Source organism: Odontesthes bonariensis, chromosome 5, assembly GCF_027942865.1.
Source record: "Odontesthes bonariensis isolate fOdoBon6 chromosome 5, fOdoBon6.hap1, whole genome shotgun sequence".
NCBI classification, from domain to species: Eukaryota; Metazoa; Chordata; class Actinopteri; order Atheriniformes; family Atherinopsidae; genus Odontesthes; species Odontesthes bonariensis.
This window is the reverse complement of record NC_134510.1, coordinates 9,083,918-9,104,433: the sequence shown is the minus strand read 5'-3', so window position 1 is coordinate 9,104,433 and position 20,516 is coordinate 9,083,918. Positions and strand designations below refer to the sequence as shown.

Below are 20,516 nucleotides of genomic sequence, written 5' to 3'. Positions count from 1 at the left end.
GGCTTTGACTGGGCCATTCTAACACATGAATATGTTTCGTTTTAAACCGTTCCATTGTAGCCCTGGTTTCATGTTTGGGGTCTCAGCCCCAATCTCAAGTCTTTTGCAGACACCAACAAGTTTTCTTCCAAGATTGCCCTGTATGTGGCTCCATCCATTTTCCGTGTCCCCGCTGAAGAGAAGCACCCCCAGAGCATGATGCTGCCACCACCATGTTTGACAGTGGGGATGGTGTGTTCAGAGTGATGTGCAGTGTTAGTTTTGTGCCATACATAGTGTTTTACATGTCTGGTGTGTTCCTTGGACTTCATGATGCTGTGAAGTCCAAGGAACACAGCAGGAAAACCGCAAGCATACATATGGGCACATAAAATGTATTGTCTTTTGAATTTTAGCATTAATTTGATCGTTATTGAGCCTTATTTAAACCGATTTTACATCTAAACAATGCTGGTGAATTAATTGGGAGTAAATATTTTCCCAGTTAAATGGATTGTAGTGTAGCTTTTTCAGTCTTGTTGACCAGTCAAAGGGCTTTTTACACCACAAGTCATGTTCACATGTACACTCATACAGCACTTCTAAGTCTATACAGTGTTACAGGTTATGCAGTGTTTTTTTTTTAAATCACAGAAATTTTTCACTAGACCTGAACCAAACAAGAGTTCTGGCATCACCATCTCTTTGCCCAGTGAAGATGGGTGATCTGTTACTAAACATTGCTTTCATCCAATCAATCACAGCTTCTCTTTATCCCACTGTGACCTTGATTTCTGTTTAGTGTTAGTGATAGTTAACATTTGCTTTTTCTGGTTTTATATATATATATAGATATATATAGATATAATTTCCCTCAGCTACTTTCTCAGTTTTCTCACAAATGTTGCCTTCTGTTTCTACCCTTTCATTTGCTTATTGTCATTCATTTCTATTTTCAAGGCATATTGCTAAGGGTTTTCTGTCCTGATGCTTTGACGTCTTCCTTGCTCTGCTTGTATGTTTCCCTTAAACCGTCCCATTTTGTTTGCAAGCACTCCCTTTTAACTGTGGACTTTTTCCTCTACTTGAAAGTAAAAAAGCCAAAAAGAGTATTATTTCTTCTTTGTAGATATGTTTTACAAAGTTAGAATGTTCAGATATGAAAAACATTTTTGTTTTATATCTATGAATTTTCCCTTTTTAATTTTTTTTTTTTTAACAAAATAAAAAATAGGGTGAACGAACATTCTCCAATTGTGATAATTCCATCATTTTTGCCTGGGTTTTGTGTCGAAACTATGTAAGTTTGCTGTAAAGAATTGCCCAGAAACCCAAAGACAACATCCGTGTCTCTTTAAACCGCGTTTCAACCAATCAGCACGGGAGAAGCCGAAGCCGTTAGTCGTAGTAATTTAATTTTAACCAGAGCCAGTTTAAAGATTTAAACTGTATTGGATAGTTTTTGTTACCTTCGACTTATTGTTGTGTGAAAGAGAATATTACATCACTTATCTCATATAGGAAAAGCCCGATGAAAAGAACCAAAATCTATGGAATGTGTCATTCGGCTAAGGCACCGTTATTTTTTACGCTGGTGAACATTGTAGTATATCTATATGCATATAACGTCAAAACTCTTTACCATGTCTCTCAAGCGAAGCTATCTCGTGTAACCAGCCCTTGAAATACATATTTTAATATGGTGGATTCAAAACAACGAGAGCTTGGAAAATAAAGTAGTAGATTTTTTTTATGTTTTGTGGGCAATAATCACAGTCAACCAGGAAACTCTAGTTTACAACCGTCATGAAGGCATCATTTCTCCTCCAGTCATAACGGAGCCATATGAGGTGAACCTGCTGCTGTACTTGCGGTCTCACTAGACGCATTGTGTTGCCCTGCTTAGTGCAATACTTTCTTATAACGGTATTGGCTAGCTTAGTGGCTACTTAGCTGTGGTTGAGCGTTCCACCTCTAGCATATTTAGCAAGTTAGCCAGCTGTCTAGGTTGGCCAATGTTGCTATCGGATGAAATAATTGTTTGCCATCATGTCGAAGTCGTTCCGTTATTTATAGCTAGTACTGCATGCTAGCGTAGGAAATAGTGGTGAGAAAAGCGTGACTAATCGGTCTATGTAAAACAAAAAAATAATTGAAATGGAACAGTGGCAGGACGCGGCCTCTCAGCAGGTCAAGCTGCTCACAAATCGCGTGAATGAACTACTGTCCAAAGGCCTGCTGTGGCTGCACACCGAGTTTTGCGTGGATCTGGGGCTGAAGCCTGAGCTTATTCCGCCATGGGTGATCCTCTTAGCGGTATGCACCGGGATGCTGCTGGTGTTCGTTCTGTGGGCCTCGCTCTGTCGGGCTGTTTTTAGAAAGCGTCCAGTTTCGAGCCCTGTGGACGACGGAATTGAAGTAAAGCGTGGTTTCAGTAAGCCCGTCAAATCTGAGGAACCGAAGAAAAAGAAGAAGAAGGCAGAAAAGGCACGTATATCGAACCATTTTAAGTTGCACCTCTACCCAGCTCGAAAACCATGCTGCTAACCAAGCTAGCTTGCAAGCTAACGCCACAGTGACAGTTGTAGCCTGTCATGGCTAAAGCTGTCGCTAGCCTCAGACTAATATTAGACCTGGCTAGTCCAGTTTTATCGTAAGTTATTTATGTCAATTATTTGTTGAAAACGCATTTGAATTAATTTATTTTTTTTACATTTTGACAATTTCTCGTCTTTTTTTTCTAGAAAGCACAGCCAAACGGGAGAGCTGTTGCTGAATCACAGGAAGAAGCCATAGAGGCGGAAGAGATAGTGCCACATCACCAGCCTCCCCCACCTGAAGTCAAGACTGAAAAGGTTGCAGAGGTACAACTAAAATGTGTTAGAAACATGTGTTTGGGCACACACACATTGCTGTGACTTGTAAACCGTAATTAGCCTATTATTGACCCCGTTAATGTTTATATTAAAGACGGTACCTAACAGTTCTACAGCTAGGTTATACACATAAATCACGTAATTCTTTATTTAAAACAGTGTTCAGGAAAGCTACGTTTGCTTCCTACCACCTTGTGGCAATGTAACTTACTTCAAAGATTGAGTTACAGTCGTCAACTTGCCGATGCAGCAAAACCTTTAGGAGACCCCCGAATTATGACGGCACAAGGTTCTTGCAACCTTGTTTAGCTCACCAATACATCAGTAGTGCTTCAGAAAGCGCTGCAGTCATAAAGGATCATTTTAAATGTATCAGGAGATGAAATTTGGGCTTATAGATATTATTTTAAGGAATTATGGAGTCTTAGGCAGTGGGTGTAGTTCTACCTATAAATAGACCAGCTTATTAGACTGACTGTCAGTCAGTGTATGAGTGTACGTGTATATGTGTGTTTGTGTGTAAATACACACACGTTAATATATATCACACATATTTGGGATTACATTTCAGCTTTGTTACCTATTTTTCTGTTGCAGACAAAGAAGTCCAAAAAGAAGGCCAAACAGGCTGTAAAGGACACTAAAACCGTAGCTGCTGATGGCAAAGAACCAGAAGAAGGTGAAATATAATTAATTCAATTTAACTTGTTTTGATCAGTGATAAACAAGTGTGATCTGCATTCTTTGAGACGGCAGGTTTTTATTGGTGTCTCCAGCAGTCCAGTGAACAGGCCAAGTCAACACCATATGTGATAATTAAGATTAATTAACTGAATGAGATGACTGAGATCAGCTTTATTTGTCATGCATACACACGGCATAACTGTGGTATTCCTTTTGATATCATTTTGATTAATTGTTAGATATATATGGTGTGTGTATTGTCTTCTTTTTAAATCATAGCAAAATTCATTTGCCATCAACAGTCTAAATCTATTCCTTCAGCCTGCTTAATCCATACCATATTTCCTCAAATCCTGCTAGGAATTGTGGGTTATTTATTTATTTTTGTTGTTGTTTGCTTTCCTAAAGGCAGCATAAAGGTTTGACCTATATGCTACTTTTCAGGCACATGGGAAACTAAGGTTAGCAACAAGGAGAAACGTGAGCAACGCAAAAAAGACAAGAGTTCCAGCGATGGCTCAGCCAGTCCCGGAGGAGGGGACACACCTGTCAGCGGTCTTTCAGAGCAGCCCAAGGATGCTTCTTCAGCATCCCCTGCACCTGCCGGCCAAAAGAAGAAAAAAGGTAGCTTCTATCTTTAAAAAATAGAAGGTAGAGAGGATGCCAAATGTTTTTTTATTTGCCTTTGTAAAAACAAAACCCCCCGGACCAATAAACATAAGCAACCTAATTTGGCATTCATGTAACCTTTTTTTTTTTTTCTCTGTTGTTTTTGCCTTTCATTGGTCTCTTGTTGACATGGTGGACTAAATATACAGGCATTATGGGAATTAGGTCTCGAGTGAGTTCTCTCTGAAGCATTGTAGCTGAAGTGTGTGTGAGTGTGCATGTGTTTTCTCTTCCAAGATAGCCCCGTATGAAGCGCAAATATGGCACTTGTTGACCTTTTACATTCTTTATTCTCAGGAAACTCGGTGAAAGTGAAGGCAGAGAAGGGTGACGCTGTCATTTCTCAAGGTAATTGGCAGAAAATGCTTCACCTTGGGACTCAATTCTGGGAGTTCATCTTTATGTTGTAGAAATTACTCACACCGAGTTCTAGTATTGGATGACTTTTCAGATACATCTGTTTATTGTGGCTGAGTATGAATTGCTTTTTTCTTTGTATTAGCTAACAGCAGCCCAGCAGTGGAGATGGCGCCTGCTGCCAATGACATGTCAGTCAAGGTTCCAGCTCACACTGTTGCTCCAAAGACAACCTCTTGGACAACATCTAGACAACCAGCACCACTGTGGAGGGCCGGGGTTGATGGTAATTATGATTTATTGACCAAGATCACATTAGATTTATTTCACAAGTTGCTGTAATGTAGATGTTGGGTACATGGCTTTGCTGGCAACTTTACAGCTGTAGTTTCTCTCCAGCTTAACCTGTAGATGATCCTTCCAAGTTTCCAGCAGAGAGTTTGTTTTGGTGTCCATCCACGTTGTCTACCATGGCCCACAGAGATTGATATAGTTAATGACATTTTTTAATTCTGTAGATGATTGTGAGTTAAAAGCTACGGTTTCAACAGTGTAACGTTACACATTTGGCCTTCTCCTATAGCTATTTCGGTAGAATAACTCTACAAAGGTTGATCAGAATCGATGTAGTAAAAACTGGAAAATTACAGGCTGGTGGGGAAGTGTTCAGTTTGCTGAAAAAATGCAGAATTTCTGCAGTTTATTAAAAGGATTTCTTCATTCCTTGTTAACTGTGTTGAACAACAGCTGTGTCATAGTATCTGTGAAATGTATGTGTGTTTCAGAGTCATGGCCAAGGCCCTCAGCAGAGCTGAACATGGCGTCTTTAGCTGGCCTGGGAGGTGGTACTGCTCGTAAGTGTAAACTGATGCCGTGACAAGTGAAATCCCCACTAGGTGTCATAGTTTTCCAAAGCATAGTACTCTGCTTATTTCACCTGTTGTTTGTATTTGTAGCGTCTCAGCCTGTGAGTGACCTTTCATGGCTCAATCAGCCCAGGGTGGACGATGAGTGGTCTGGACTCAGTAAGCATCAAACGCTTTGTTTAGTTTTTATGCAAAATCATAGTTATGATACTCCCTTACCCTTTTACTTGTGATGACCGATCTCTGGGATTTTCAGATGGTGGTTCAGCTGACCCGAGCTCTGACTGGAATGCTCCCTCTGAAGCCTGGGGAAACTTTGAAGAACCCACTCCTGAACCTCTCCAAGCGCAGGAGCAGACCTTCCCTGAGCCAGCCAAGGTCAACCTGATTGAAGCTGCCGTAAGTCCACCCAGGTTTGGGACAAAACTAAACACAATGGAAGTTACTTGGAAATTTTAGAAATAACAACCTGTGCCCAGACCCCAGCATTGTTGTCTTGGTTTTTCCCTCTGATTATAGCTTTGCAGTTCAAGGTTACGATGAACAGAGTTGACTGAATATACAGAACTTTCTTTGGTTGTCTGATTTGTTTACAGGAAGATGATGAAGATGATAAAGATAAGGGAGATGCCACCACTGACGGAGGAGCTAAAACTAAGAAGAAAAAGAAGAAGAAGAAGAAGGCTGCTGAGGAGGGGGTAACGGCTGACCAGGTAGCAGTAACAGCCCAAGAAAATGAATTGTAATTCTAATAGGAAAGCTGATTATAAAATTTGTGTAAAATCGTAGTCTTAACATTCCAATTTATACAAAAATGTTTTGTACTTTCTAATAGGGAACAAGGAGTTATTGTATTCATTGAACTTGGTTCTAAAAGTATCCATGAATTCACCAGAAGGCTTAATTTAATCTCTTCTTGTTTGTGTTCTGTGAAGGAAGAGGAGCTGGTGAAGGAGCTGGTGCCTGCAGTCTCAGTGAAGAAGCAGTCACCTGTTCAGGAGAATCCTGCTGCTGTCCAGCCTGTCAGAGCAGCTGCTGTCGAGGTCAGTGAGCCCGACAGACGACATGATCTGATAAGGATTCTCTTCAGGAACCACAGATCTGTGGTTCCACAGAACGTTTACCCATATAAATTAATCATGTAAACTAAGCAGTTGATTTCCAACTGGAGTCGAAACTATTTCTTTTATGTTTCTTGAACAGACGAGAGGGGAGCGACCAGTGAAGGAGACCATATCCCAGAAACCTCCCGTCACACAAGTGCCACAGAAGTCAACTGATGGAGAGCCTACTGCCAAGCAGAACAACCTTCCTGCTCCAACACAGCAAAGTGAGCACATTACTGTGGGATTAAACACCAAAAGCTTCTTGAGGATTACACTGAAGCATTTGGATAAAAACTAATTGTAACTAATGGCTAACTTTCCTCTGCCTCCTGTCTCCACAGAAAAGGCTGAGGAGAACCAAGCTCCCAAACCAGCAAAGAAGAAGAAGGCCAGGAGAGAGACATGAGGCGGTCCACTCTAAACACCTCTGTATGCAAAAGACTTCATATCCTGTTTATGCAACACCTTTTGTGACAAGGACTTCGAAGCAAGGTCTTCATTGATGGACTTCACCTTAAAACCTGTCTTGAAAATGAAAACACGTAACGTGTTGGTTGGTGGATCATTGAAAACTGAAACTAGATGCAGTGCAATCTAATGTAATGCGGTGTTAATGATTTTTCAAATATGCATTTGATCTTCTGATTCTGTCTTCTAATTCCACTGAATCAAATAACTGAAGGATTTGTATTGTAGTCCTTAGGCATGTAGAAAAAATACTGATCATGTTTAGAAATTTGTTGTTGTGATGGCTAACGAATGGTGTTCCCTGTGTAGAGATTGTAAACGGTTGACGTGCATCAGGTCACACAACACATGGCCATTGTGTTGAACTGGCCCTCTGCTTTGCGATCTTTTTAGATTGCAGGGCAGAAGGGTCACGCTTTTGAGAGATCAAAGGGTGTTCAGGCTAACGGTTTGGGCTTGTGCTGTACATGAGCATTGTGAGGCACAGAGAAGGGAATCATGTCCGCTTTGTATTTTTGCATTCTTTTGTGTGACTGAACATTTAATCAACTATCCACCTGGTTTGTCCCTTGTCTGATGTTGTGCTGCAGAGTGTAGACAGCCCTTTTCTCTTTACTGTTACTGACGGCTTCATGGCTGCAGCCACGTGGAAGCCTCTGATGGCAAATAAACCGTTGCAGTCTCATCACCCTCTTCATGATTTTCCACCACTGGTTGATTCAAAAGTCTTCAGAATCTTTTGTAAAACTTGTTTGTAATAAAAGAAAAGCTAAAGCCATATGTAAAAAAAGACTAAATAAAGGCCAGTTTTTCTATCTTCAGACTCTTTATTACTACAATTTCAACATTTTGATGAACACCTGCCCCTGTGCGGTCCCTCGGACAGAATGAGGTAAGATGGTTGTCGGAACAGACCAATTTTCATGAGCTGTTGATTTGTGTGAAGCCTTGAATGAATTGAGTACTCTTAAAGAGTAGAATTTTTAAAGGGCAACCGGAAATCTTGGCTGGAAAGTTTAAACATCTCGAAGTACCCCAATTCCTCCCATTAAAAAAAAAAAAATGTCGCATTGCTGTTTAAAGAAATACCTGGTAAATTCCAGATTAAAGTAGTTAGTTACTTTCTCGAAATGACTGGTTGCATCATCGGATTTGAGCCTATTTAAACTCACACACTGACCTGTTTATCATTACAGGACAAGTTAATGCGACCTCTCCTCAAGCCACCACTTTTACCCTGGGTTTGACCGGAAACGCTGAAGATTTGTCTTCAAAGGTAAAAGCGTGCTGTCGAACTCATTCTTGTGTATATTGAGATAAACGTCTAGAATAAGAATTCCTGATACATACATTTACAGCGTATTCTACTCGATAGCTGTAGATGAGGCTGGCCTTTGATTTTAAGAAGAGTATTGCCTTTTATACTAGTAAAAAGTAAGCTTAATTATAATTATAAGCTTAATTACAGCCTGTAAATATCGTCATTTTGCCTTCAAAAAACATTTGATCGATTCACATTAAGTATATTGTGAAACCGAATGAAAAGAGAATCAAGCGAAGCGTCCCATGATTTTTCAAGGACTAATAATGATTGGTCATTCGGACAGATGAGAAGGGTTTATTTTGAAACTGGAAGTCACAAGTGCTCTTACTCTGACTTGACGCCCGCTGCTCCGCTTAAGCCGCTCAAGCAGTAGGTAAACAACGGACAAAACCCGGTGACAGAGGGTTGCTCTTCGTCATTTCTCGGTGACAGTCGACGCTCAACGGACGTCGATCGGACAGCAAGGTCTCTCTTTCTCTCTGAGTGCAAACGCCGAACCCGCGTCTAAATGTTCACAGACAAGATGATGATCTCCCCGTGGGACCGCTGGTATTCCACAAGCTGCTGTCTGTGCTACCATGTCCGCACAGGAACCATCATCCTGGGGGTCTGGTACATGGTGAGCACCGCCTATCTGTCTGTCACTGACGGCATCCATGTAGACATCCAGAGAGACCACCGGGGAGGCATAACCTCATCACAGGATGCATGTTATGGGTCTGCAGGATTTTAAAAGTGTAGTCTGTGATATGAATTCTTACTTTCAGACAAGGATGGCATCATTTTATTTGACCTTATCCTGTAAACTTTAACTATTTTCTATTTTGGACTTGTAGATGCCATATAAAGGCTCTGTGATATAGTCTGTTTTAGGTTGGTCCACCCTCGATCTATAGCCTATAGATTTTTCATGATTACTCAAACTCCAGTTTGCAGACAGCATTATACAAAGTCTCATTATTTCAAAGGTGATGGATTGGGCATGCTCAGTGAAATTCTTGTTGGAAGATTGGACGCATTTTTGTGGAATGCAGTAGTTTTGTCAGGCTAAATGTGCAGGACAGGGTTAACTTAACCATACACTACATGTGGAAAAATCCTGTCTCTGCTCTCTATGAATAAATTAGCAGCGGGCCTCTTCAGGTAGCAGGTTTTGTGTCAGACTGCCTATTGACTGTGGAGAATTTTCCATTACATTCACCCTATCAGTGGGGACATATGAGTCATCTGCATAATGAACTACACTGGCCAGAGGAAAACAAAGACTTATGTGGAGCTTTACTGTAGACATGCAGTTCAACATTTATCTCCAGTACAATCTTTAATAATCCTCTTCTGCTTTTTAGTCATGGCTTAGAATATACACAACTAAAGTATCAAGAGGACCCACATCCGTTTTACTCTGCAGATAATTGATAAATAAATCCATTTCATGTTAGATGGTTTTGAGATTTCATGTGCCATGTTCATGTGCTCTGAATATCACCATCTGCCCAACTGTCCATATATTTGTCTTTATTCTCCCTTATGTCCTCTGTTCCTAAGCTCATCAATGCAGTGGTGTTACTTATCCTGCTCACAGCGCTCAGTGATCCTGAGCAGTACCACCTGACCAGCGCTGAGTTGGCTAATGACCTGGATGTCATGGATGATGCCAGTAAGTAGCCCAGAAACCATTGCTTTAAAAATAAATATCCCATAAGTGGCCTGCAGAGATGTATAATAGATTTTAGAGAACATCACTATTAGCTCAATTATATTTACCCAAGTAAACATTTTGTTTACCTGAGAATTTTGTAACGTTTCTGCTCTATCTGAAACTATATCCACAACTCCATCCAAAAGTCCAACTCTTTCCGAATGGAACAATTAATTGTGTTACTAAAGTGGCCTCACATTTGTCTTCACGACATTCAACACTTCAGTATAAATCAATCACCCAAAGCCGCAGACATAAGTAAGCCTAATGTCCATCTGTCCAGAGAATGTGGAAAGCTGTCTTAGCACACCAGGAGTTATTTGGAACAGTCTTGACTAGTGGTGACCCCCAACACATGGTGCTGGGAGTCTCTAATCGGGAATGACTGTAATGTCCCTGTTCCAAATGACAAGGGTGATCCATTAATGTAGGTTGAGCCACCCTGTTCTGTGCCACCCCTTCATTAGAAACACAAAAGAGGGAAGCGGAACACTGTGATGTGGTTCTTTGGTGTCAAGTGTTAAGAACTGAAAAACAATAAGTAATGGAGATTGATGTGATTTTTCTTATTCCACATTACAATACACCTTATAGTTATTTCAAACTTATTGTTCCAGCCAAATAACAGTTTTCCTTTTTTCACTGGCTCTAAAAATTGTTTCGAAAAAGTTTGTTGGGCATTCATCAAAGAGCTAATAAGCCCACGAGACAGTGGGCAATGCTTTGCTTTTTCTCATGTGTGAAATTGTTTTGCCAGTTTATCATTTTTATATTGAAACAAAGAAACAAGCTGTTTCTCCCCAAATCATGCTCATTTAATTATTTTTTCGAAACTATACTTTTTCGGAAAAATGTCACTATTTGTTTCTGTGCTCAGTAGCTACACAGCAAGTTTGGTGCTAATTAGCTTAGTGTAATGTAGCTTAGCTAGCAAAAAGTACAAGCATAAGCAGTAGCTAACAGCTAGCTTGTATTTTTCCAAAATTCATACATATATGAACCAACAACTCTCATGCTTAAAGATGAATTAATAATCAAAATAGTTTAAACAAATCAGAACAAAAAAATCACTGGATGTTTTTCACAATTTTTTCCCCTTAATTTTGGCCCCAAAAATATTTTTACGTTGAGAACTATCTCAGTCTTCTCATTAGCTTTTGAGCATTTCCTCTTTGGTATTTTAATGAAGTGGCAAATATTAAGTCTTTTCATGAGGTAAAATGTGATTCATACTGTGACTCAGCTGCAAAATATTCTCTGTCCCTTACTTCACTTACTACATGTGTTTTGATTCTACCCCATTCTATCCTCATATAACAAAAAGATTCCTTCTCTTCTGCCATGCCGAGTTTGTATGAGGTCAGGTTGACAGAGCAACCCACAAATGCGGGTGAAAATTCTGGTTGACAGATGCAGCATGTCATATTTTTTCCTGCACACAGTGTTCTACAGACAGATGAGCCAGGCTGTTTATGATGTTGTAAACATTTTTATAGAAATATTATTTTGAATTCACTGTGGTTCTGCGAAGTAGATCTCACAATAGGTAAAATAAACAGCAACAGTTGGAATTTGTATTTTGCTTTTCTGACTTTACTTCTTTTGCTTCTCCAGACATGTGCATTGCCTCTGCAATCTCTCTACTGATGATACTCATATGTGGGATGGCCACATACGGCGCTTACAAGGTAAACAAAATGTTTTTCCTGCTAACTTGCACTCAGAGATCCCTGAAGCTTTGTCTCCCACAACATAAAAGGTTTCCAAATTGTTTAAAACAATTGTGATGCTGATTCTATATTACTGTACAAATTTTTCAAATTTCTTTTCCAACTCTCTCTTAGCAACACACTGTAATCTACCTGTGACCCTGTTTGAGTTCTGATTTATGTCCACCGTGTTGTTCAAATTCCAGCTTGCTACTCTACTCTTTTAATCTCAGCCTATCCTAAATACCTGAAATAAATGTCTTTGTTTTAGCTGCGTGCTGCCTGGATCATTCCCTTTTTCTGCTACCAAATATTTGACTTTGCTCTCAACACCCTGGTGGCTGTCAGCATTGTGGTTTACCCAAATACGATACAGGATTACCTGCAGCAACTGGTAAGAAACCTCAGGTGTTTTTGCCCTGAAATCAGTGGCACCTTATCATGTAGTATTTCTCACATCAGTATGGATGTGCAGCTACACTTGTCTTTATGGCCTAATGAGTGGTTCTCTTCTAGCCTTACATGAAATCTCTGCTGTTTACTGACTGCTCTTTTTCTGTCCCCTCTGCAGCCTGATAATTTCCCCTACAAAGAGGAGGTCGCTGCTCTCAGTAATGTGTGCCTGGTGCTCATCGTGTTGCTCTTCATTGGCTGTATTCTTGGCTTCAAGGTAATATTTTCATACTTTAATTCAGATATTTTTGGAACATGGTTAGCCGCTCTTAGAATTCTTTCCGGGATGGCCAGGCTCATCTTTGGAATGCCATAAGTTTTTTGACAACATAACAATATTATGTAATCTTGTGACACAGACTGGTGTTTTTTATGTAACACCATGTTCAGATGTGACTTCATCGTCACTAAAAATAGAAATGGCGGACCTAGATTTGCTGAAACTACGGATGAACAGATGTTAAAAATGAAAACTTGCCCAATAGCCAATATTGACTCTTTTTATCATCTATTTTCTCCTAAATGCTAGAGAAACAATGAAGTATGCATTATAAAATGATTTCAGATCTTCACCACGTTATCTTAAATTAGCAAAGATAAAAAATTTATCAGAAGCTCTCACGTCAAGAGTTTTTAGCCTGTTAGGTCATTACCAACTCAACGAATTTTCAGTGCTTACGTAAAAATATCACTGTCAGCCACTGTCTTTGGCTGATCCTGAGTAATCCTATTTGCTGACAGGCCTGTGGCAGTCAAAAAGCTGAAAATCAAATACTGATGTCAAGCTGAAATTTCTGTGTATCCCTACTTTCAACACACATTTTTTCGGAGGTATGCCGACTCCAGATGTTGTCTCCAAAGAAAATGCTTATTTAAATTCTTCCATTTTTTTAATAACAAAATGGAAGCAATCTTAAATTACAGGTTAGTAATTATTGCAACAACTTGAAAGCTTTTAGTTCACATTTGTGAGTTATTTCTTCCTCTCTGCAAACATAGATCTTGATCCTTTTTATTCCAATGTCATTCCTAGAAGAAGTATGTTTTACTCCGCAAGTGATTTAGCAAAAATAAGCATTATTTTTCACATATTGAGTATTCTTTGCAGGGGACTGAAGGGAAAATTGAGCGACCTCCATCCCAGCAAACATATCTCTACACATTCCAATAGAGGCCATTCATACATCAGAGCTGTGAGGGCATTAAAGAGGCCTCTTAATTGGGTTATGATAGTAAGAAAGTTCGAGAGCTCAGACAAGCTTTGGATCTTCAAACAGATGGATTGATGTAGCAGATGGTGTTGTGTTTGGCAGAGGCGTTCTGTCCAGTAGCAAGCTGCCTGCTGAGAGCCAGATGATTTCTAGATAACAGAGAACAACAGGAGCTTGTTTTTCATGATTATAAAATGTCGTACAACCCTTCCAAAGACCTTGTAAACAGAGTATGAATTCAACAAGACCGAGAGGTTCTTTGAATTACAGAATTTCATGAGTATTTCATGCTCTATGGGGCATGCTGTTCATGTAAGCACGAAGCAATCTGCGTCTATCTGCATGCAGAAAACACACTCGCACCACGGCGTCCTTGCAGGCAAGATGGCCCAATTAGATTTTGGAGCCTTAGCATTTCTCCTACATTTCCCTTCGGCACATAGTTTGTTGTAAGGTGGCTGTCTTAGAATTTAAATGTTGCTCAAAAACTTGACACTAAGTGTAATAAAGGTCTACAGCTTTGCGAGACATAATAACTTTGGTACTGCGATCCTCAGAACTAAAAGCTGTGTGTTTGCAGGGATAGCATTCTATTGTTTAGTGTTAGCAATTTTTGCCATCTTAGTTCAGAGTTATTGATACTTAGTTCAAAATACAAATATTCAGTGGAGGCAGATGGAAATGCCATTCATTTTATAGTTATTATTGCATGAAACTTTATTTTACCTGGCGATGGAAATGAAAGACATAAATGTTGGCATAAAGTTTCACACTAGACGTTACAATAATTGCTGAGATATGAGAAATTGATCAACTCAACAACTCCACCGTCCACAGTTAGGCTGCTAAGGTATCATCATATTAAGAAAAATATGTTCGCGAAGAATCATTGACTACCATTTTTCATTTACCATTACCTTAAGAATAATATTGGTGTTCTGCAGTTCAAGCCTCTAATGAGTGTTTTTGTTCTCTTTTTATCTGGCACCAGGCATATCTGATAGCATGTGTGTGGAACTGCTACAGATATGTGAGTGGAAGGGGTGGTTCTGAAATCTTGCTCTACGTTACGACCAATGACACCACGGTAAGTTTACCTTTTGTTTAGCAATGGTGAGTTCATAGTTTTAAATCTGTGTTTAAAGAATGAGGTTACACACAAAAAAAGGAATTTGCTTCCAGATTTTCTGCTGTCTGACAACCCGTGTGAGCGCTAATCATATTTTCCAATGAGCTGCCACATACATCTGTGTGCAAGGCTAAAGGTCGTCCGAGTGCTCTCGGATCAACACTAATACTGCTGGCATTCCTTGTGTGCAGTGTACAGCTGTACAAATACTTTTATTAACATAAACTCAAAGGGAACAATTTTGAAAACAGATTATGATATGTGGCAAACAAACAAGCATGTTTTAAGGAAATAAGTAGAATTTTTGGAATAAGCTGTATCCCTTTGTCAATGTGTACAGTATGTTTAAATGTTAACACTCATATTGTTGCTATACTTAGTCTTCTTAGTCTCTTTATGTCTACATCATCATCTCAGAATCCAACATAAAACAGTGTCTGATCTCGATCTGCTCCTTTGTCTACTGTCCAAAGTCAACAAAACAGCCCACAATTGTGGAAAAATGATTTCCTTATTCAATCCAGACCACTTGTCACGCTTCTATCATCTGCGTAGGTTTTCTCTGTTCAGGCCAATCTGGCAACTGTAAAGTCATCATGTTATGGGGGGGAAGGAAATATAAAGCTGGGCTGTCGTAGCAGGCAGTTTTATGGAGGCCACAGTAGCATGGATGGATGAACAGACTCGGAAGGAGAGATGAGGCTCCATGCTGGCAAAGCCATTAGAATGGTGGCTGAGACTCAGCGCTCATACAGTAAGTGAGCTCTGTCTGCGTGTTTCTGGGCCTCCTGTTGGTGTCCTTTTAGCCAAGCCTGGCCCACTGAGCGCTGCTACCCACACGCCAATTATAACCACTTATACTCTTACAGAAGGGAGAAGAAAAATGAGGCTGTAGAAACACTAATGACCTGTTTTGACTATCGGCACAGAAGCACATAAGGAGTTGTCAGTAGCTGGCTCCATGAGGACTGATATTTGAACTTGAAATATACTGGGTTTCACAGGTATTTTGATGAACATGTACTCCTGGTCTGCAGCTTAAGACTCCTCTGAGTGCGACATTCTACGCAATTTGAAACAACGCTCCACATCTTAGTACATTGTGTGGTTTTATGTGACGTTTTGGGCTTTTTAGCAACTGAGACATCCACAGACTCCTGATGTTTAAAACACCTGAGCTGTAAATAGAATAACAGGAGGCCCCTCTCCGGCTCGCATGACCAAAAAAAACCCTTGCCCTTCGTATCTTAACATCAGCCTCACTCTGACAGGTATGCTTTTTCAGTTGGGGCCAGGCATACTCAATTAGAGCTCCCCACAGACCCCGGGCAGGTTTGTTGCTTTTAGTTAGCTGCTTGCGTGGCGTTACATTATTAATCAGGTCAAAAGTGCACAAATGCAGTCCATATGAGGCAAATTTCTTAACATACAGAAAAGTCATTCACACCCACACGGACGCTTATTTGGCTGTAGAGGAGCAATAAGTAACCCCTGAAATGCGTCAGAGAAGGAAATGAGAGACATTTCTCTTTATGAAGTTGACATGGGTGATGACTCTTGCAAAGCCACTCTCCCTTTAGGTAATGTTTCTATGCTCCTCTGGTGCAGTTGCAGATTGTGGATTTGTCTGCTGAAATTAAACGATGCTTGTCACCAGCAGATATTATCAGTCGTATCCATCCACCTTATGTCAATTTCCTGCAAACTCCTTCTACCTTGATCTTCTGTGCTGCCTTTGTTATTGTTTGTTTATCATCAACACACAGTTATCATTTTTGAACGTTTCTAAGCACGCAACATAGAGATAGAAGATACGGTCGAGTAATACTGAAATAAATTTGTGATTGTCATGTCAGTTTCTTTCCTGTTAAGAATTTTCATAACAAGGTCAATGATATATATATATATATATATATGTATAGCTTTGTAACAATTCATCAGTGATACTGATATCATATATATGATATCATATCATGATATACAGTATTTATATCTATATATATATATCTATATATATATATAGATATATATATATACATGTATGTTTATAATGTTATTTACAACCCCAAATTAGACAACGTTGGGTCCTACATTGGGTCATGCAGGTTGAAAATATTCTTATCGGTGAGTCACTGATGTGTCCGCAGAGACTCAAGCATGCAATTCAGAGAATGTGATTGCAAGTTATCCTCTGTAGCTATGATTTAAAGGTGTTGATGTGACCTGTCCCATGTGCTGGTTGTCTCAAGGCTATTGAGGTCAGCTGCACTGTTAATAGTGATTTATTTTTTCAGTCTATCATGCAGAAAGACAGTGATTCACGTTTCTAAGGCTGGCCCTGCTGTTGTGGTCAGGCAAAAACGAGAAAGGACAATAGGCTGTTTTTTTGTATAGGTTCTCAGAAATGAAGTGAGCCGTAAGAGGAGCTATAATTCTCATTTGTGCTGTAGGCTAAAAGACATGATGGATTATTATATGTCCATTTTTCTTGAAAAACAGCAAGATTTATTGTCACAGAGGCAGGACTGCAGCTGTCTCTATGCGCTGACACATTCAGTGACTCATGGTTTAAAACATTGCACACACAGGTCGGGCACATGGTGTTTTATATGAAGTCAGCTGAACCATTCAGAGAGCATTTTTGTTTGCTGAGTTATCAACAGCGAAACCAAAATGGGTGTTGAGCCACATCTGCGGTCTTCTCACTCCACATGAAGTCAGCTTGGGTACTCTGCTGGTGAAGGGTCAAGCTGAGAGGATGGTTAGACTTGAATTTTTGAAAGAAAAAGCTTGTAGAAACGATTTATCTAGTTCCTATAATAAGCAACATGTCACAGCACTAAGCAAAGAGAGCTTTCCAGCCCAGATGAGGACTTCCGTGCTGCAGGCAGCCATTATTGAAATAAAACAGACCTCACCACCTCACCCTACATTTGTTCAGTGTGAGTGAGGAATAAGAGAAGATGAATCTTCTCTTATTCAGCTCAGTCTCACAGTGAAATACTTAAACACAGTAGTCTCCTCATAAAGGTCCAGAAATTGGTAACTTTTTTAATTTCCTGTTGTTTCTGGGAAAGTGTTCAACGTGATGCAAACTGTAATTATGTATTTTTTGTGATTAAAGCATAACCATGTATTTTTTTGCCTAACCCTAACCGACAGTGACAAAGTAGGAAATTAAAAGGTTGTTTTAGGTGATTGGGTCAGATGAGACTTCACCTTCATTCTCTTGTGTGACAGTCCTTGGTGTTACACCGTTGTCTACCTCCTTGTACTTCTTCATAAACATTTGGAACATCTAATAGTTTGGAAATATCTTTGTGACAATTTCACATATTGCCAATTTAGGAAAATGTGGGCATGTTATGTTTTTGGAGCCTTAAAAATTTGATTTAATTTGACTGTTTCTGAGCATGTGTGACAGTTTCAAATAATGCAAAATACATATAATGATTTAGTGACCCAGAAACAGTAATTTCTATAAATTTTGAGCTTATATTGTGAGCACTGTGTTGCTTGTTGTTCCCAGAATTAAAAGTAAAGGCAGGCCAGGGACTTCCTGCCAGAGCACCCAACTTTTTTTTTTTTTATTGGCAGGTAAAAATCTGAATGATAATTTAGGCTGGTCCTTCACCTCAGTTTGTAATTACTTTTTGGACACTTTAGTGCAGCTGAAATGTTGGTTGCATAACATTTTGGTAATGCAGTGAAAATGTCAAATTTGTTCAATGTTTTGTTTGAAGGAAATCTAATAAAATTATTTTTCAGCTGTACTTGTGCCAGGGGTGGAAGATTATTTGGAGCTTTTAAATTGTCCAGTCGCTTAATATTTGGTTTTAATCTGTGAAAATGTCTATAACTCTATTCTAATTTTTAACCCCTGATGCCAACTTTTATCTAGACTTAACCATAATAAAACCTAAAGAACAACCCTAACCAAAGACAGTTTTACCTGAGCTAAGATATCACATGGTATTCATACCTGGAAAATAGACGCATGTAAGGATTCATTGTGAGCATGTTAGCATTGAGACAAAAAAACAGCTTTTATTGAATCCAAAGTTTAATTTGGTTCTTCATTTTGAATTTGCACAAAAACAGATGATGCAACTTAGACGTGCTCAAACATTATAAGTTTGATGTTTGAGCACTTATACATTATAAGTATTGTCATATTGCTGCACTGTTGTTTACATATATTCCTTTTGTGTTTCACCTCCTTTTTTAATCCCCAGGTGCTGCTCCCACCATACGACGACCATGTCAGTGTTCCTCCCAAACAGGCACCTCCATCTCGCGCTGCTGCTACTGCATGAGCACAATCCCAGCATTCTGCTGAATAAATCCTGCTGTTAATAAGACCCCAGCAAAATTTTATGCACCACACTGCCTCTCCAGTGTACAGTATATGCATGGATATACTGTAGCTACACACATACTACACACATGTATACCTATGTACATGTGCAAAAGCACCACCACCGTGACTTCTCATCTCTTCCTGTTATTACTGATTATCTCGTGTTTTTCCTTATATATTAATCTGTTCTGTCTCTCTTAGTGTAATTCCAGAAATGATGTGCATTTTTTGCATTTGAATCTGGGTGAAACAAAATATGAAAGCACTAGAATGTTTGATAGATGATTTATATTTTTATGAATTCCATTTGTGCTCTCTGTGTAATCTCTAATAGTATGATGTATTATGTGAGTCCCAGCCTCTACAGAAATGTTAATCTTATGCATAATAGCAACAATGAGGAGCTTGTTGGCCGCATTGGTGAACTGTGATAGTATGAGTGAGGAGTCATCATGTGTTTCCTTTCTGTCTTGTCTCTGCTCATGATCAGGGTTGGATTGCCTTCATTCAAAACGTTATCTCCACAGGAGGGCACTTTTTAGGCTCTTTGTATGAAGTGTCACCTTGACTGAAAGTTTCCCAAAGAGAAGCATCTGCCTGTATTCTGACATGATCAAAGAGCAACCTAGTGTATATCAAACATATCACCTTCTTTTTACTGTTTTACTCAACAGAAAACAGAATTGTTTCATAAAAACCCAGTGTTGAATTGTGCTGGTTGATTATTGCTAACTTTTAAATGTAACTGTGTTTCTACTGATGGACGGGAAATGTCTCAGGCTGCTATTTATCTATTATGACTTAACTGATATGAAATCAGTTTCCTCTTTGTAGTCACTAAGAATGAGTTGCTTGAAGGGAACCTGAAGCTCAATAAACATGGACCTTGGTTGTGTTTTTTCAATTAGGCCAATGGGAGCTTTGTGGTCTGTTCAAATATTACACAAGTCTGTTCCACCAGATGCAGTTATTGGCAAGGTGCTCCCCGGACACAAAATGTCCTGCAAGGATGCAAAAGTCAAACTTGAAGAGCACTGCTGTATGGAGAATAAAGATGTGACATTTATTTGTCTATTAAAATCAAATTTCACTGACAAATGTGAGGTGTGTGTGTTTTTGTAGATGAAGCATGTACAGTTTGTATGTTAAGAATTGAGTTCAGCCAAGTAACTTTTTTTTTATCAAGTACTTATATAGAATTAATACAATTACTTTTTCTTGCTGACTTTGTAGATCAAATAATATGTTCTCCTGGAAACTATTTGGTCACTGAGGTGAGAGGAGACAGTATAAATCTGTTCATTGTGTGGCAGGAAGGTGCCCTCACAGGGGTCGGAATAGTGATGGTTCTACTTACCCAGTCTTTCCATAAACTGCTGTTCAGCAAAGGATGAAGAAAGTTAATTTTTTGAAATTGCAATCACCTCTATCACAATAGTCATTTCCTATGAGAACGTTTGATTTTAAAAACTGCTCATAAGAGATACATTCATTACCCGATTTATCACATTTATACAGTGGCTTTAAAGCTAAGTATTGATATCTGAATGTGCATGAAACACTCATACTGTAGTTATTGTTTTACCAGCAGACTGAGCAGAACAAGAGGCGTCTCCAAAGTTAGAG

The 20,516-nt window shown here is 39.4% G+C and overlaps 2 protein-coding genes across 3 annotated transcripts; both read left to right on the top strand.

Moving 5' to 3' along the window:
• Window positions 1–1,821: 1,821 nt before the first annotated feature.
• Window positions 1,822–7,822, top strand: LOC142379677 (protein LYRIC-like). 2 transcript variants are annotated; one of them, XM_075464774.1, is made up of 13 exons: window positions 1,822–2,466; window positions 2,724–2,843; window positions 3,453–3,534; window positions 3,984–4,163; window positions 4,506–4,556; window positions 4,711–4,851; window positions 5,351–5,419; window positions 5,522–5,590; window positions 5,688–5,830; window positions 6,028–6,144; window positions 6,367–6,474; window positions 6,635–6,761; window positions 6,879–7,822. In XM_075464774.1, exons 1-13 carry the CDS (start codon window positions 2,137–2,139, stop codon window positions 6,941–6,943), a joined length of 1,602 nt encoding a protein of 533 aa, XP_075320889.1. In that variant the 5' UTR covers window positions 1,822–2,136; the 3' UTR covers window positions 6,944–7,822. The 2 variants fall into 2 exon arrangements, with proteins under 2 accessions (XP_075320889.1, XP_075320888.1); XM_075464773.1 differs by having other exon boundaries at window positions 6,028–6,147.
• Window positions 7,823–8,701: 879 nt separating this feature from the next.
• LOC142379676 (lysosomal-associated transmembrane protein 4B-like) lies at window positions 8,702–19,988 on the top strand. Its single transcript, XM_075464772.1, has 7 exons — window positions 8,702–8,948; window positions 9,875–9,986; window positions 11,643–11,716; window positions 12,009–12,131; window positions 12,309–12,407; window positions 14,393–14,488; window positions 18,766–19,988. Exons 1-7 carry the CDS (start codon window positions 8,838–8,840, stop codon window positions 18,844–18,846), a joined length of 696 nt encoding a protein of 231 aa, XP_075320887.1. The 5' UTR covers window positions 8,702–8,837; the 3' UTR covers window positions 18,847–19,988.
• Window positions 19,989–20,516: the final 528 nt, after the last annotated feature.

What these genes read in the sequence shown, in the direction of transcription:
- LOC142379677 (XM_075464773.1), top strand. Translation starts at nt 2,137, where the DNA reads ATGGAACAGTGGCAGGACGCGGCCTCTCAGCAGGTCAAGCTGCTCACA. An exon ending in CGATGAGTGGTCTGGACTCA is followed by an intron (nt 5,591 to 5,687) that starts GTAAGCATCAAA and finishes TGGGATTTTCAG; the next exon opens with ATGGTGGTTCAGCTGACCCG. An exon ending in TCAGAGCAGCTGCTGTCGAG is followed by an intron (nt 6,475 to 6,634) that starts GTCAGTGAGCCC and finishes TTTCTTGAACAG; the next exon opens with ACGAGAGGGGAGCGACCAGT.
- LOC142379676 (XM_075464772.1), top strand. Translation starts at nt 8,838, where the DNA reads ATGTTCACAGACAAGATGATGATCTCCCCGTGGGACCGCTGGTATTCC. An exon ending in GGATGTCATGGATGATGCCA is followed by an intron (nt 9,987 to 11,642) that starts GTAAGTAGCCCA and finishes TTGCTTCTCCAG; the next exon opens with ACATGTGCATTGCCTCTGCA. An exon ending in GCTGTATTCTTGGCTTCAAG is followed by an intron (nt 12,408 to 14,392) that starts GTAATATTTTCA and finishes ATCTGGCACCAG; the next exon opens with GCATATCTGATAGCATGTGT.